The sequence below is a fragment of the Microcaecilia unicolor genome, chromosome 6 (assembly GCF_901765095.1).
Source record: "Microcaecilia unicolor chromosome 6, aMicUni1.1, whole genome shotgun sequence".
NCBI lineage: Eukaryota > Metazoa > Chordata > Amphibia > Gymnophiona > Siphonopidae > Microcaecilia > Microcaecilia unicolor.
This window is the reverse complement of record NC_044036.1, coordinates 256,627,204-256,644,250: the sequence shown is the minus strand read 5'-3', so window position 1 is coordinate 256,644,250 and position 17,047 is coordinate 256,627,204. Positions and strand designations below refer to the sequence as shown.

General features: G+C 43.6%; 1 protein-coding gene and 1 long non-coding RNA gene across 2 annotated transcripts in view; one reads left to right on the top strand and one right to left on the bottom strand.

Moving 5' to 3' along the window:
- ASTN2 (astrotactin 2) overlaps positions 1-17,047 on the top strand; it is a 1,362,231-nt gene that overhangs the window by 735,650 nt on the left and 609,534 nt on the right. Inside the window, exon 10 of the mRNA XM_030207206.1 lies at positions 16,919-17,043. Within this exon, the coding sequence (XP_030063066.1) occupies positions 16,919-17,043 (125 nt within the window). The remainder of the gene's footprint in view (positions 1-16,918; positions 17,044-17,047) is intronic.
- The window catches only part of LOC115472784, a 477,801-nt gene continuing 473,501 nt past the window's right edge, over positions 12,748-17,047 (bottom strand). Inside the window, exon 4 of the long non-coding RNA XR_003942556.1 lies at positions 12,748-12,803. This is a non-coding gene — a long non-coding RNA (uncharacterized LOC115472784). The remainder of the gene's footprint in view (positions 12,804-17,047) is intronic.

Genomic DNA, 17,047 nt, shown 5'->3' with positions numbered 1-17,047 from the left:
CTACTACTGTGAAGGCTTGATGGCAGGTATCACAGCATGTAAATTCTTTTGAGAAGAGTACAGACAATGATGATCCTTGAGAGAACTTAAGAGGCCTCAAAGGTGTGTAGAGCTCTAGCTCATTCTTTAGGTAATCTGGCTCATTTTGTCTGAGGACCTTGAAAATCAAAGTTAGTTTTAAATTTGGTCCTGTAAGGTACTGGTAGCCAATATAATTTTTGCAGGAAGAATGTGATATTTTCATGCCACTTGCAGTCATACTGCAGCATTCTGAATTAGTTGGAGTTGGTACAAACTCTTTTTGGTCTGAGCAATGTACAGGGCATTAAAGTAGTCCAGTCGTGATGTTATATTGGCATGGACCTCTGTGATCAGATTCATCTTTTCAATATATGGAGAAAGATTTTGTAGTTGCTAGATTTTATAACTGATAGAATAAGTTTTTAAAGGTTGTTTTGAATCTGCAGGATCCAAGTCTATCAGTATCCCAAGATTCCTGACCTGTGATTTTAGGGGGAGTTCATACTTACTTCTCAAATGGTGTTTTGAAGTCGAGTGCCTGTCCACTTGTATTATGAACCCACAGAATCTTTGCTTGATTGGGTTCAGGCAGAGTTTGACATGCCCAATACTGAGTTGTAGTTAGAGACAGGGGCATAGCCATGGGTGGGCCTGGATGGGCCTAGGCCCACCCAGTTTGGGTTCAGGCCCACCCAGCAGCGGAGCGGAGGGAGCAGGCAGCACTGATCCTGCATCTGCCTCCTTCTCCCTGATGGCAGCACTTCCCAGACGCTGCCTACCGCCGCCACGATCTACCTCCTCCCTCTGTCTCACTCTCAACAGCAGCGGTAGCGTTGCGATTCAAACACGCTGCCTCCTGCTTCTAACCCGGAAGCGTCTCCTCTGCAGAGGAGACACTTCCTGGTTAGAAGCAGGAGGCAGCGTGTTTGAATCGCTACCGCTGCTGTTGAGAGTGAGACAGAGGGAGGACTCGGAGGTAGATCGTGGCGGCGGTAGGCAGCGTCTGGGAAGCGCTGCCGTCAGAGAGAGGGCGGGCAGGTGGAATGGGAGGGAAGGATGCATGGGGGTGAAGGAGAATCGCTGGATACATGGATGGGAGAGAGGAGAGTCACAGGATGGAGGTGGGGGTCAGGGGAGAGAGGAGAATTGCTGGGGATGATGGATGGATGGATGGAGGTGGGGGGCATGGGGAGAGAGGAGAATTGCTGGGGATGATGGATGGAGGTGGGGGGCAAGGGAGAGAGAATTGCTGGGGATGATGGATGGAGGTGGGGGGCAAGGGAGAGAGGAGAATTTCTGAGGATGGATGGATGGATGGAGGTGGGAGTCAGGGGAGAGAGGAGAATTGCTGGGATGATGGATGGATGGATGGAGGTGGGGGTCAGGGGAGAGAGGAGAATTGCTGGCGATGGATGGATGGATGGAGGTGGGGGCAGGGGAGAGGAGAATTGCTGGGGATGGATGGATGGAGTGGGGGGCAGGGGAGAGAGGAGAATTGCTGGGGATGATGGATGGATGGATGGGGGTGGGGGGGTAGGGGAGAAAGGAGAATTGCTGGGGATGGATGGAGGTGGGGCAGGGGAGAGAGGAGAATTTCTGGGGATGGATGGATGGATGGAGGTGGGGGGGCAGGGGAGAGAGGAGAATTGCTGGGAATGGATGGATGGAGGGGACAGGGGCAAGAACAGAATTGCTGGGGATGGATGGATAGGGGCAGGGGAGAGAAGAGAATTGCTGGGTATGGATGGATGGAGGGGAGAGGAGAGTTGCTGGACAAGGGTGGATGGAGGGGAGGGAAGAGGAGAGAGGAAGGTTGCTGGACATGGGTGGATGGAGGGGAGGGCAGGGGGCAGAGGAGGGTTGCTGGACATGGATGGATGGAGGGAAGGGCAGGAGAGAGGAGGCTGCTGGATATGGATGGAGGAGAGGGAAGGGAGAGAGAAGAAATGCTGGACATGGATGGAGGGAAGGGAAGAGTGAGGAAGGAGATGAGATGAGGGAAAAGGAAGAGAGGAGAAAATTGCACATGGATGAAGAAAATAGGCAGAAGCTGGATCCACTGGACAGTCAAGTCTACGGAGGACCCAGAGCAAGAAATGAAGAAGAAAGGCGGAAAGTAAAGAAATAAATAAATGGAAAGGAAGCCCTGGAAACGGAGTAAAGAGGACAGATAGCAGCAGAATCAGATACTGGGCCAGTATGATCAGAAAAACAAAGTCACCAGACAGCAAAGGTAGAAAAAAATCATTTTATTTTCATTATAATGATTGGAACATGTCCACTTTGAGAATCAGGTGCTCAACATTAAAAGTTTATATTTATGTACTTATTTATGGCATTTTATCCCACATTAAACATGAATTAGATTGGAACCTGGGATCATTTAATGCTTTTTTTCCTGGAGAGAGTAATGCATTGCCTCCCCCACCCCCCCAGGCTCTCTCCCCGGCTATAGCCAGCTCTGCAATTTTGAGGGGAGGTGCACAGGTGGACGGGGGGGGGGGGGGGGGCGCAGAGGTGGACCGGGGAGAGAGCCTGTTGTTAAACATTTACCAGCACACCACTGTCTAGTGCCCACCCATCCAACCTGTTGGCCCACCCAAAAATTGACATCTGGCTACGCCACTGGTTAGAGAGGCAGTCAGTTTACTCAAAGCCATGGGTAGATCTAGTTAAATGGCTATGAGTAGTGGCACATCATTGGCACAGATATAGAATTTTGTGTTCATCAACCAAAGCAGCTCAGCTAAAGGCTTAAGACATCCTATATAAAAATTTGCACCTACAACGTTCCATCGCTGTCTGGCTGCCTGGGTTCGTAACATCTCATGACGTCAGCCAGCCTCCAGCATTCCATTCCTCCTCACTGCCTCGCCCTCGCGTCAAAACGTAATGACGTCAGAGGGCGGAACAGTGAGAGGGAAGGGAACGCTGGAGGCGAGCTGATGTCAGGATGTTACCAACGGAAGGGAAGCCAGCCAGGCCAGCCAGAAAACGATGAGGTACAAAGGAAGAGAGAATCGTGGCACATCGAGGGGAGGGCAGGGCAGGATCAATGGATGGGATGGGATGGGATGGGAGGGAGGAGAGGACAGGAGAGAAGAGAATCGCGGGACATGGATGGGAGGGCAGGGAAGACAAGAATCGCAGGACATGGTGAGCAGGGGAGGGGAGGGAAGGGAAGAATCGCTGGACATGGAGGAGAGGGGAGGGCAGGGGAGAGAGAAAAAATCGATTACAAGAGAGCCTTTCTAGGGCCCGTTTCATTGTTGAGGAAACGGGCTGGGTTCCACTAGTCAAACATATAAAAGACAAGTGACTGACTCACCCGCAAATGCACAGTACAGACTTCCCTCTCTGTCTCGCCCTCGCGTCAAGACGTGATGACGTCAGAGGGTGGAACAGAGAGGGAAATGGATGCTGCCAGCCTGCCGCTGGAGAGCCTGGAGATGAAGATCGGGGAAGGGGAGGGCAGGGGAGAGAGGAGGTTTGCTGGACATGGAGGTGAGAATTACAAATTTCGCCCATTTTAAGGGGCTTAATGGCTAGTATTAAATAAATGAAGTGGCGGTATGGATCCTTGTGGTACCCTGAAATTCAGTGCCCACGGTCATGTACTGTTACTGAACAGAGCTGATTTGAACTGCAACTGATACCTATTTCTTCCAGACGTGTAAGCAGGATATTATGATTCACAGTGTCTATACTAGTGTTACTGGATTTCTCAGAAGTCTTCAAAGCAGATCCCTTGTCATTGCTTTTGTGGGGATCATTAAGAAGAGACACAAGAACTGTCTCCATTCTATACCCAGGTCTGAAGGCAGATTGACATTGTTCTGGCCAGTTGCTTTCATTTAGCCTGTCATTGAGTTGAATGCAGACTGTCTGTTCTATAAGTTTTGCCAGGAAAAGGATGTTAGAAACTGGTCAGTAGATTTTGAGCTTGTCCAGGAAATATGTACTTGGATCAGCAGAATATAAATTTTTGCTAAGTAAATTCCATCAACAACTAGCAAAGTGTGGCTGAAGCCCGCACCACAGGGACTGCAGTTGGCAGAACCCATTCTCTTAGCCAAAGCAATTGCTTATCTAGAGAGAGACAGACAGACTGGTGGGGGAGGAAGGAGACTAAGGAAGGGAAGAGGGAAGGGAAAGACTGGAGCAAAAAAACTATGAATAAAATAATGTATACTTGAATTGAATACATTATAGGCAAATTACAAGATGACTCTAAAAGGCATCTCAGGTTTCTTGGAGTGAAGTGAGAGTAGCCTAATGTTTAGAGCAGCAGGCTAAAAACCACAGGAGCCCAGTTCAAATCCCAGTGTGGCCCCTTATAACCATAGGCAAGTCATTTAACCCTCCAAAACCTCAGGTAACTAAATGTAACTCACCTTGGAAAAAGGTCTGAGCTAAATGCTTAAATATATGTTGTCTTGTATACAAACATGCTACTAGGACACCTAAAATTGTTTTTCTAAAATATAATTTCTGAATCTACTCTCCATCTGTTCTTGCTGTATTCATACATGTATTGATGTGAGGTTTTTACATCAAGGGAATAAGAGGAGGAGGAGGGAGTTTCTGATCAGCACAGCGATGCCCTCGGTTTACTTAATAATGACAGGGGTGCTCAAATTGAAGCTGTTTTAAGCATAAACATGTATTTCCAGAATGAGACATACATCAGAAAATAGTATTTTTTATTTGATGAAGTGGACACTTGTCCTCAAAAGACCATGTATCAATAAATTTGTTAGCAACAAGGTGCCACCTGCGTATTTCATTTTTGCTACTCCAAACTAACACAGGTACCCCTCTGAAAGTTTTCTAAATTATCTTGTCCATCTATCAACTGAATTATCAATCAGATTAGATTTTTGTTGGTGCTGCCATTGGAAAGTAGAAACTTTGTGTTGTAACTCCCTCTGTTTGTATAGAGCATATTGGGTTTGTTTGTGTGTGACAGTCCCTGCAGAAAGAGCGTGCTGAGTGGCTGGAGAATGCTGAAGTATCAAACAACGCAGGCATGCGGCATAGTGTCCTTCGGATTTGCTTCCACTGGCAGAACACTTGGAGGATTCCCAGAGGAACCAGATGTGGGGCCTGTAGGCTTACTACTTGAGTTTGTATATTTTATTGAACAGTAGGCTTAGTTCTCATAGCTTTCCCTCCCAAAGAACAAGGAGCATATTGGCAAGCGAGTTTTATATGCCAGTTTTAAGTAAATCATTAAAAAGAATTATTCAATATTTCAGCTACTAAATTAATCAATGTTTCCAAGACAGTATGCAGAATGCAGTCCTCTACCAAGTACAATGAACATGCAGTGATTCTCACTACACATACATCTATCCATCCATTCAGAGCACATAAGCATGCTCTCACAACATATACATCCATCCCTCCTAGCAGTATACCATCTCCACTCAGGTATGCTACATAAGTACACCTGTATCCACTCAGTAAACTTTCCCAAATATGTTAGATACCAGTACAGTGTCTTATTACTCATGTACTAGGTGACAGCACTTGGCTTTGGTATACCTACCCAGGTATAGCACAGTGTTTAGTGAATGGGAAAGAAGCTTTTAAATTAGTGCATGAGATTTCTCCCTCTCTTCTCTTCTCTTCCTCTGTCCTACGAGTAAGGTAGTTCTTTTCTTTTTATATAGGTTTTGTTGATTTGTAAACTGCTACAGAAATTATTCTAAGAAGCGGTATATCAAACTACAACAATAAGTACATAAGTAGTGCCATACTGGGAAAGACCAAAGGTCCATCTAGCCCAGCATCCTGTCACCGACAGTGGCCAATCCAGGTCAAGGGCACCTGGCACGCTCCCCAAACGTAAAAACATTCCAGACAAGTTATACCTAAAAATGCGGAATTTTTCCAAGTCCATTTAATAGCGGTCTATGGACTTGTCCTTTAGGAATCTATCTAACCCCTTTTTAAACTCCGTCAAGCTAACCGCCCGTACCACGTTCTCCGGCAACGAATTCCAGAGTCTAATTACACGTTGGGTGAAGAAACATTTTCTCCGATTCGTTTTAAATTTACCACACTGTAGCTTCAACTCATGCCCTCTAGTCCTAGTATTTTTGGATAGCGTGAACAGTCGCTTCACATCCACCCGATCCATTCCACTCATTATTTTATACACTTCTATCATATCTCCCCTCAGCCGTCTCTTCTCCAAGCTGAAAAGCCCTAGCCTTCTCAGCCTCTCTTCGTAGGAAAGTCGTCCCATCCCCACTATCATTTTCGTCGCCCTTCGCTGTACCTTTTCCAATTCTACTATATCTTTTTTGGAATATACGTCAATGTATAAATTCAGAGTGATTTTGCATAATGCTGCTAAGGTTATAGTCTAACTTTATACTTCAAAACATGTATACACCTAAGAGAGATCTTTTCACAAGATCCCATGGTCATTTATCTTCTATGGCATCGTCATAAGTAGATCATGTTCCTCAGTAGATAGACAAAAGCTAATAGCACTTAGTTTTTGTCTATCTACTGAGGAAGATGTCTACTTATGACTTAACCACTGGCTGTTTTCATACTTCCTGTCAAGGATATCTTATTTGCCTTTGCATTATTTAGGGAATTACAGTTCTGTTCCCAGAGACCCAAGGAAGTGACATTGCCGGTTGTGATGTAATTTTTGGTGAGGATAAGTGTTGTTTTGGACAGCTGCTCTTTATTTTCAATTAAAATTTTAGCCAGTTGTGAGATCATCTGCTTTTCCTGTTTCAGAGATGCCAAGTTATGCAGTTCCAGGTTGGAGATTTTTTGGTCAGGCCTGGTTTTGAACTTACATCCAAAAGCAGTGGGATGTGTAGTTCCTGATCCTACCTATTGAAATCAGTGCTGCAAGTCCCATAATGCACAAAGATGGGGTGGTCAGAAATCCAGGACTCTTTGACAATCTCCAGTCTGGAACTGGGTACTTGGCATCTCTGCGTTTTCAACAGTGTGGTAGATAGGCTGTGCCCAGTGCATTTCAAGATATGCTGCGTGGGATGAATACACCTTTTTGAAGAGAAGCAGGAGCAGTTGAGCATTGCTTCTGCCTCCAAGATTTGGGGTGTGGGAGTGGGCTTGGCTTACACTAAAGCACTAGACCACAAGGCCACAGTGACTGCAGGGGCAGGGCCAGGGCCAGGCCTGGTCTAGCCAGGGGTCCACTGAGCAAGGCAGGGCTGGGGAGGAAGGGGGCTGGGGAGTCAGACCACCAGGGCATTTTTTTAAGGTTTGGGAAGTGGGGAAGGGAGGGTCAGGTCAGAGTGGGTGCCTCTAGACACCAGGGATATGTTTGCAGGGGGGGGGGAGGGGTAGAAAGAAGAGGTGTCAGGTTGGGTTGGGGTAAGGGGTTTGCCACACCATGCTTTTTTTATATCAACTTTCCAGTCACTACCTGAGCGGTGATTAGTTCATGCACTGACAGAAAAGTTGACATGTTTTGTGCAGAGGAGCAGATTTGCTGCAATTTTAACGTGGCATGAATTTGTAAGCTCCTGTTTTGAGCATGCCATGGCAATCTTTCTTCACTAGTTTTGCGGTAGAGTTTCTCTCTACCACAAACTTTTGAGCATTGATCCCTTCATCTGCTGAGTAAAGGGAGGACAGGGCAGGGTGAGGTATGCAGCTGCTACCCTTGAGGAATACTCCTTTCAAACTTGTCCTGTTGAATCCTTATTGTGTAGTTTGTACTCCACCTCCACCAGCTAATGTCCTGAAGCTCTTTCTTGTGCAGGTGTTTAATGCAGCACAGGTGTTTATGCCTTCCCTGACTTTGATCTTTTTCACCTACAGTATTGTAGACTGCAGTATTTGGTAGAAAATTACACTGTCATTACTTTAGCTTTTATAGTGCTGTCTTTTAAGTCACTCTGAAATTGGTTCCAGGTGCAGAGAAATTCCTGTAAATTTTCTGAGCCTTTCTTCCCCTTGTCCTTTCCCTGCAGGGGTGCAGGGTAACTGCTGTAGCCATTTGCATTGCTAAGAGGGTGAAGGACTTATAACAGCAAATCACCCTTGAGCCAACAGAGATCTGGAGCTGGAGCACTGATCAATATTAGATTTGTGTGTGTATTCTTTTCCACCTCAATCAAATCAAACATGCTTTTCTTGTTGCCTGAAGTGAAACTACAGTCCTGCGCTGCGATGTGGTGTTTTTATTGAACAGAAGGAGAGCTTTTAATACTCAAAGGAAGACACATAAAGACCCTGGATTTGCCATTAGGCATCCTCATGAGATGTTTTCTCGACCTTTTCATTGTACTCTCCATAGTGTGTAATTTTTTCAAATTCTTTCTTTATGCTCTTCTTTTAACTATTTTTCACCCTCACCCTCCTCCCCAGACCTTTGTGACTCAACTGCCCCCTTTAGCCAGGACTAGAGAAGGGAAGTCTGACTTAGAGCTACTCCTGAGACTGGCAAGCACCACCACAACAACAGTGGTAGTTATCTTCCTAACCCCCCCACACCTCCCCAAGGATTAAGTGAGTGACCCTGTGGTGCACATGACTAGTACTTCCTTTTTTTGTATGGTATACATTTTTACTTGGTACCCCGGGAAGGGTATCAGAAGTCTGAATTGAATATTAAGCAAAGCCGATGTCACATATTTCCTTTAGAAATTACAACAATTCTTTTTGAGACATGCTTCCTATGCAGCTGGGACTATTCCAAAGGGAAGGTTCATTATCGGTTTGCTTATGAAGCTATGGATAGATGTATTAAGCCATTTTAATTAGAAAATGTTGCTGCATTCATTTTTAGAGCCCTTGCAATAGATGTATAATGTCAAATGCTGGGTTATGTTAACGACCTTTTAATCAAATTGGAATCTTGTCTTGGCTGCCTAGTATAGAACAGAGCGATTCTCCTTGGATTTGGGTGACTTTTTATAAATGGTCTTTTGCCTTCCAAAGCAGGCTGGAAGAATTTTATATTAGTCCTGGAAATGCTAAGATTATCTCCTGGGAGTGGGAAGATGTGATGAAAACATTGCAGAACCAGAACATTACTGGCATTTAGACTGAGCCATTTATTAGTTCAGTGATTTCTCTTATAATAATATTCTTCACATTACATATCTTTATTTGTATTAAGTCATCCCAAATTAGAATTTAAGTGGCATACAACACACAAAGGGGCCCTTTTACAAATCAGCATAGTGAGTACCAAAATGGTGTACTGTGGGGTGCGCTGAGGCATCCCATAGTAATTTTTGAATATGTGCATGCAGACCATGCGCTAAAATATTTTTCACATTTTTTAATGAAAGGGGCATGCCCGGGGGGATGTAGAGTAGGCATACTGTATCTATGCAAATTAGTTAGCGTGTCAGCATTTCCGAACACTGATTAGCGCAGGTTTAGGATGCGAGTCCCTACCACCTACAGAATAGGTGGCATTAGGAGGTCACACACTAATGCCCATCAGCTAATGGGAAAATTATGCATGACCATTAAGAGGAAAATAGGAAATTCAGCCATTCTACCTCTGTAGTAAAAATGGTCTTAGTGCACAAGAAAGATCCATGTAAAGGTGCACTAAGGCCAGTTTTACTGCAGTTTGGTAAATGGGTCACCAAAAATTAATATTGTAGATTTTCTGGTCTGCAAATAATTTTGTCTTGCTGTATCTGTGAGATTAGTCAGTAACAGAATTTATAGATCTGTAGAAATCTGCCAGGAGCCACAATACAAATATTACTGTTATAATCATTGGAGCTAGACCAAGGCCACACTTGTTTTCTTGTAGGCTAACTGAACTGGGCTTAGATGAGAGAGGCTCTGTAAGCCTGTGATCGTTCTTCTGAGCTATCCATGGGAAGGAGAAGAATTTCTAAAGACAAACACAGAACTTTGAAAAGATAATGGAGTCTGCAAAATATTTTAATTTCAACCAGATTCTATTGCACTAGCACTGCTTTATGTTTATAGAGCTGCTTATAACCAATATTTTCTGATCATGAGAGGTTCAGGTATGTTCACACAGTGACTTCCAAGAGGAAGTCTAGCACACAGATTCATGCATTAAAGTGTAGCCCTTTTTTTTTACTAGCTGGATATTTTTGAAATAAGATGCTATTAGATTGTAAGCTCTGTCGAGCAGGGACTGTCTCTTCATGTTCAAGTGTACAGCGCTGCGTACGTCTAGTAGCACTTTAGAAATAATAAATAGCAGTAGTAGTAAAATGCAGGGTTGTGCATTCTTTTGAACTAACATGGAAAATATTGAGGACATTTTCCAAATGAAGGAGGTCTTTTACAAAGGCACGCTAGCATTTTTAGTGTGCACTAATGATTAGTGTGCGCTAAATGCCAGAGACACCCATAGGAATATATGGACGTCTCTAGCATTTAGCGCGCGCTAAAAACGCTAGTGTACCTTTGTAAATGGGGCCCTATGTACATAAGAACATAAGAGTAGCCATACTGGGTCAGACCATTGGTCCATCTAGTCCAGTATCCTGTTTTCCAAACAGTGGTCAAGCCAGGTCACAAGTACCTGCCAGAAACCCAAATCATGGCAACACTCCATACCAATCCCAGGGCAAGCAGTTGCTTCCCATGTCTGTCTCAACAGCAGACTATGGACTTTTCAGGAATTTGTCCAAACCTTTTTAAAACCCAGATACGCTAACTGCTGTTACCACCTCCTCCAGCAAAGAGTTCCAGAGCTTAACTATTCATTGAGTGAAAAAATATTTCCTCCTGTTTGTTTTAAAAGTATTTCCATGTAACTTCCTTGAATGTCCCCTAGTCTTTGTACTTTTGGAACGAGTAAAAAATCAATTTACTTCTACTTGTTCCACACCACTCAGGATTTTGTAGACCTCAATCATATCTCCCCTCATCCGTCTCTTTTCCAAGCTGAAGAGCCCCAACCCTTTTAGCATTTCCTCATATGAGAGGAGTTCCATCCCCTTTATGATTTTAGTTGCTCTTCTTTGAACCTTTCCTAATCCCCGCTATATCTTTTTTGAGATACGGCGACCAGAACTGAATGCAGTATTCAAAGTGCGGATGCACCATGGAAGAATACAAAGGCATTATAGTATTTTTGGTCTTATTTACCATCCCTTTCCTAATAATTCCTAGCATCCTGTTTGCTTTTTTGGCTGCTGCCAAGCACTGAGCAGAAGATTTCATCATATTATCTACAACAACACCCAGATCTTTTTCTTGATCGCTGACCCCCAAGGTGGCCCCTAGCATCAGGTAACTGTGATTCGGATTATTCTTTCCAATGTGCATCACCTTGCATTTGTCCACATTAAATTTCATCTGCCATTTGGATGCCCAGTTTTCCAATTTCCTAAGGTCTTCCTGCAACATTTCACAGTCCGCACGTGTTTTAACAACCTTTAATGGTTTTGTATCAGCTGCAAATTTAATCACCTCACTCGTCGTTCTAATTTCCATATCATTTATAAATATGCTAAATAGTATCGGTCCCAGTACAGATCTCTGTGGCACTCCACTGTTCACTATCCTCCATTGAGAGAAATGACCATTTAACCCTGCCCTCTGTTTTCTGTCCAATAGTGTTAGTCTGATTGTGAGCCCTTAGGCCCTGGCCGAGGCCTAGTGTAGGGGTTAGGCCGAGAGCGGGCCAAGCAGGCACTACACTACCCCAACTACCAAGCCCTGTACACACACATATGCAGCAACCTACTTGCACCACAGAAAAGGGAAGATAGGGCAATCAGGCAGGCCTCACGGCCTAATTGGAACCGATAAACTCAGAATTCAGGCATGCGGGCCTCACAGCCTAACTGGAACCAAGTCATACTTAGGGAGGGGAGAAAGAGATTAAACGAGGGGTCCCCCATGTGGACTGGAGCACCAGCAACCCCTTTGGTGCTGGTAATCAAGGAGGAAGGGAAGCATACACAAAAACCCGTCAAGCCGTAGCCCACCACACACAAGAAAATGAGGGACTGTCATAAGCTACTATAGGCAGAGACCCTCAGCAAACAGGGAAGGGAAAAATCTGCAAAACAGAGTGCACAGCCTAACACACACACCAGCACAGAAAGGGACAGGGCTGTGTAATACAGGAGGTAATACAACAAAGAAAGGACTGAACCAGACACACAGGGAACTGCAGTAAACAGAACTGCCAGAAGCAGAGAAGCTCTGCAGACAAAGGGTTAAACCACGGTCACCATACAGACAGTAACTAGAGGCAGGGAACACTGCAGACAATGGGTAATTGAGAGTACAATGAAAAAAACAAACAAACAACCCCCACGGAGAGAAACAAAGAGCAGGACCTGCCAAGCAGAAACAAACACGGCAGGAAAGGAACTCTGAAGGGAAGCAAAGCAAACAGATTGGAACAAATCGAGGAGGGACTCACCACACTGCACCAGAGCCAAAGAGAGAAACCCAGGTGTAGTGAGAAAGGTAATTAGACACACTAAGGCAGAGACAGAGCAATAGAAACTGCAAGCCAGCATAGGAGAACAACTCCACTCAAGCACAGAGCAAATAGCTCAGACAGAGCACAGGTAAGGCTTCAGAAGAATCGGAGAAAACGCCAAAGCAGGGGTTGACGGGAGGGGTGAGCTTAAGTAGATCAGACTGACATCAGCCCAGCCACTGACGGACCAATCAGGAGCGGTCCCAAGCATTCCCCTGTCTGACTAGCAGGAATACCAACAGAATCATAACAAATAGCCAATTCCTAATCCACACCAGAACCTTGCCTCCTATCCCATGACCCTTTAATTCTCTCAGCAGTCTCTCATGAGCAACTTAACATTACATCAACCGGCTCACCTTTATCCACATATTTATTCACACCTTCAAAGTGTCACGACTGTGGTCATGACTCCACTTTTTAGTCTTGTCTTCCGGTGGTCAGCTACAGAGGTGGCTCCAGTCTGTTCTTTTCTTTGCATTGTTGCCTCTGCTGCCACTTCCTGAAAGTTCCAAGCCTCATTCTGTGTTCAGTGTGTTTCAAGCCTCTTTCCTGTAGTGCTTCCACTTCCTGTGTGTTCCAAGCCTCACTCTGGTGCTCATTGTGTTCCAAGTCTCTTTTCTGTAGTCATGACATCATCAATGAGAACCTTCATAAGGAAGGTGTGGACATTTATTTGGGGTCTTTTCTAAGCCAAAGGTCTCCAGGTTTGTTGGTGTGCTAGTTTAGCACGTCTGTCTTGTTTCCTAGTTTGTGTGCCTGTGTGGCACTTCTGCCTTGGTTCTTTTCTGTCTGTGTGCTAGGTTAGCACTTCTGCCTTAGTTATTCTGCTTGTCTGTGTGCTAGTGTTAGCACTTCTATCTTGGTTTGCTTGTTTGTTCTGTTGAGTGTTTGTGTGGCCTTGTGGCCCAGCCTTGAACTCTGCCTAGTCTGCCCAACCTTGAGTTCTGCCTTGTCTGCTTCAGTCCTAGTTTGTGTCTTAGTACAGCCTGTGTGCTCTGTGCACTTCTGGTCTGTTTCTGCCTGTGTGCTTATTGCACTTCTTGTCTGCTCCAGTCCTGCTTGTTCAATCCAGTCCTGGTTGAAGGGTCTGCCTGCTGCTGCCGTTCGTCGGCAGCGGCCCAAGGGCTTATGTTGTTCCTAAGTCCATGACAGTTTGCTTAGAGCCTGCCTGGTACCGAGACACAAAGAAATGAAGCAAATTGGTGAGGCAACAAGGGAGAGAAAAATAATTTAATTTGTCCCCATGTTGTCAATTGGTGCACTATCACTGAAATAGGCTGCACTATTCATAACATTGTCCCTCAAAATGAAAAAAAAAATGCTTAAAAAATAAAATGAAAATTCCCTTTAAAAAAATAAACATGGAAATGTTGGGGGTTTTCTCAGGGCCCTAGCACAGTAAGATGATCTAGTTTCTGGAGGAAGACATTTTTGCATTTCCTGGTTTTGTTTTTTGAAGTTCAATGTAAATGTGTTTGTGGTACCACAGTGCAGTAGAAGAGGGGACTATCCCACCCCCCCCCCCCCCCCCCCCTGCCAGTCTGCCTGTAGAAATTGAGCTTTTCTCAAAATGGTGCAGCAGTCAAAAGACATACATGTCTGAAAAATATATGGAGAAAAACAGCCAACCTACTAGAAGAGAATGTAGAAGGAAAAATGTTTGCTGTATAATACGTGGTAAAGGGGTGGGCATGCATGAAGATATGAAATGTTTAATAGTAGTAGTAGATAGCATTGAATGCTGAGGCAACTCAGATATCTTCAATAATATTATCAGCCCCTCCTGAAGCCTTTGTGAACCATGAAGCAGTAACATTAGATGCACTATGGACAGCAATAAAGAATTTACATAATATCTGTTCCACTTTTCCTACTGTTTCTTTATCTCATATTACTAAGCTGCAAGAACTTGATGCTTAAGTGGATTTACAACAAACTAGGTTAGATGGCTTGGAAACATCAGTAACTGAGTTAGTCATTGCAAAATATTATGGCTCAAGACATATTGTTAAGAAAGAGAGAGAATTTAGAAAACTATAATAGAAATCTTACTATGAGATTCCTTGATTTTCTATAATCAAGCTTTTCCACTGTAATGGACTTATTAAATTTCTGACTAAAATAGTGGGATATCCTGGAACTTCTTCCCCACCTTTGCAAAAGATTTATTATCTGTCTGAAACTGGCAAGTCTGAAGAAAGATCTGCTTCATTATGGGCCTCTTTTACTAAGGCATTCTAGTGTTTTTAGCGCATGCTAATATTTAGGGCGCTGTAAACATTACTGACGTCCAAATTGGATGTCGCTAATGTTTAGCATGACCTAAATGTTAGCACGCACTAAAAATGCTAGCACGCCTTAGTAAAAGACCTCCTATATGTTTCAGCGATTCTGGAGTCTTCTAAAGAAGAGGTTAAAGGTAGATTTGTTTTCTTAGTCTCATTTATATTCCTTCAGCACGAAGAGTCAATTTTCAGATTTTATTATCAGGCAAGGGATACTAACTTTTTAGGGTGGGAAATTAAAGCTTTTCTGGATTTTTTTAATTTCCATTTTGCTCACACCTTTTTCAGTAGTAGCTCAAGGTGAGTTACATTCAAGTACACTGGATATTTCCAAATGGACACAGCTTAGGAGAAAGAAACTTTTGGAGAGAGGCAGGAAGCAATTTCTCTTGGAGCTACTTTTTAATTGCTGTTTCCTTTCAAAATATTTATGTTTTAGAGAAATATGCCCCTTTGTAGTTGTTAACAAAGCTCTATAGACTAGCTGTTACTTCACTACAACAAGATCAAGGAGCCCTTTTACCAAGCAGCGGTAAAAGGTGGCCCACAGTGGCATTAGCATGTGGGATTGTTGCATGCCAAGGGCACCTTTTACTTCAGTGGTTAAAAGGATTGTTTTGTGCACTACTTAGAAAATTGGCATGCGGACAATTTACCTATGGCCACGCCTAGACCTCAGGGTAGACAGCATTTACCTGTAGCAAAAGAAAATAATCAGTATTTTAACCTTTCCTCAGTCTTGAATTTCAAACTATTTTGGAAGGCGGAAACCATCAGGTCCTGGTCACTGATGCGTACTGTCAAAACTGCTCTCTTACCTTTGACTGCTTAAGAGAATAAATTGGTTTCTTCTGTCTTACTTTTTCCCTACTCTATATCAAGGTAGCACTTTTAGCTGCTTGGGCGATGTTTCTTTCCAGGCTCTCACTCAATCATAAATGTTACTGTCTTTGTATTTCCAGCTACCTGTGAAATTTTGTGTTGATGAATGGACAGTTAGCTATTACCAGAACAATAAAGCCAGTCATACTTAAGAACAGAGAACCATATTTACTTTTTAGCAACTTTGGATCCACTGGGAAGTTGTCATTAATACCAAACATTCTAATGTAATAAATAAAATAAAAATAATTTGGGAAGAATAGACTTCTAGAAATTAAACTGTTCCTTTTTAGCAAACATACACAATCATTCCGGGGGTCTTTTACAAAGATGTGCTTGCGTTTTTAGCGTATTCTAATGATTAGTGTTTTCTGAATGCTAGAGACATCCATAGAAATATATAGGCATTTCTAGTGTTTAGCACGCACTAAAAACACTAGTGTGCCTTTGTAAAAGGGGCCCTCAATACACTGGTTTCAGAAATACCTATAGTCTTAGACAAAATGGAACTAATGTGTTGGTGAAAAATAAAGTTGCTCAAAAGTCATCACTCACATTACTTAAACAGTTCCTTCTAACTATGTCTCTCTTACCTATGAGGTCCTTTTATAAGCTGCGGCAAAAACTGGCCATAGAGCACCCTTTTTACTACAGCAGTAAAATGGCTGACTTTCCATTTTTTATATTAATGGCCATGAGCTAATGTTGCCATTAACATGTGACTATTAAAAAAATGTATTGCATAAACACTTACCGACATCAATTTTGTAGGTGGTAAGGGCTCATGCAGTAATCCTGCGCTAACCAGATAGCGTACTGTAATGTAGACATGGTAACTGATTAGCGCAGGATTATGTACTCTCTGCCCCCTAATACACCCCTCCACAAAAAAATGACAAAAAAATTTTAGTGCCCAGATTAGCGCAAGCTAATGCGACAGTTACCGCAGGACGCATGAACGCATCCAGTGGTTTGCCATTTTAAGCCATACTAGATGCACATTAGCAGCTTAGTACAAGGACCTCTATATTTATAGCTATTTATTTTTTTAGTGCCAGTGATATTACTGCTTGTGCTGGTGTGTCCTTCATTATCACACCCAGAAAGTCTCTGCCATGTCACAACCTATGCAACCTTCCTTGGGAATTGCCAGCACTACTGGTGTCCAGAAAAAGTCCTCTCGTGAGCCTGTTCTGAGAGAAGCCTACACTGCTGCTATTTTTTCTCTTGTAATCTTGCTTAGAAATCAGACATGGCACATTGATGATTTGCTTTACAGAGAGAACAACTTCATTAAAGACTTCCCACAGCTGGCTGATGGGCTGATGGTCATTCCTCTTCCAGTGGAAGAACAGTGTCGTGGTGTCCTCTCAGAACCCCTGCCAGACCTTCAGCTGCTCACTGGTAA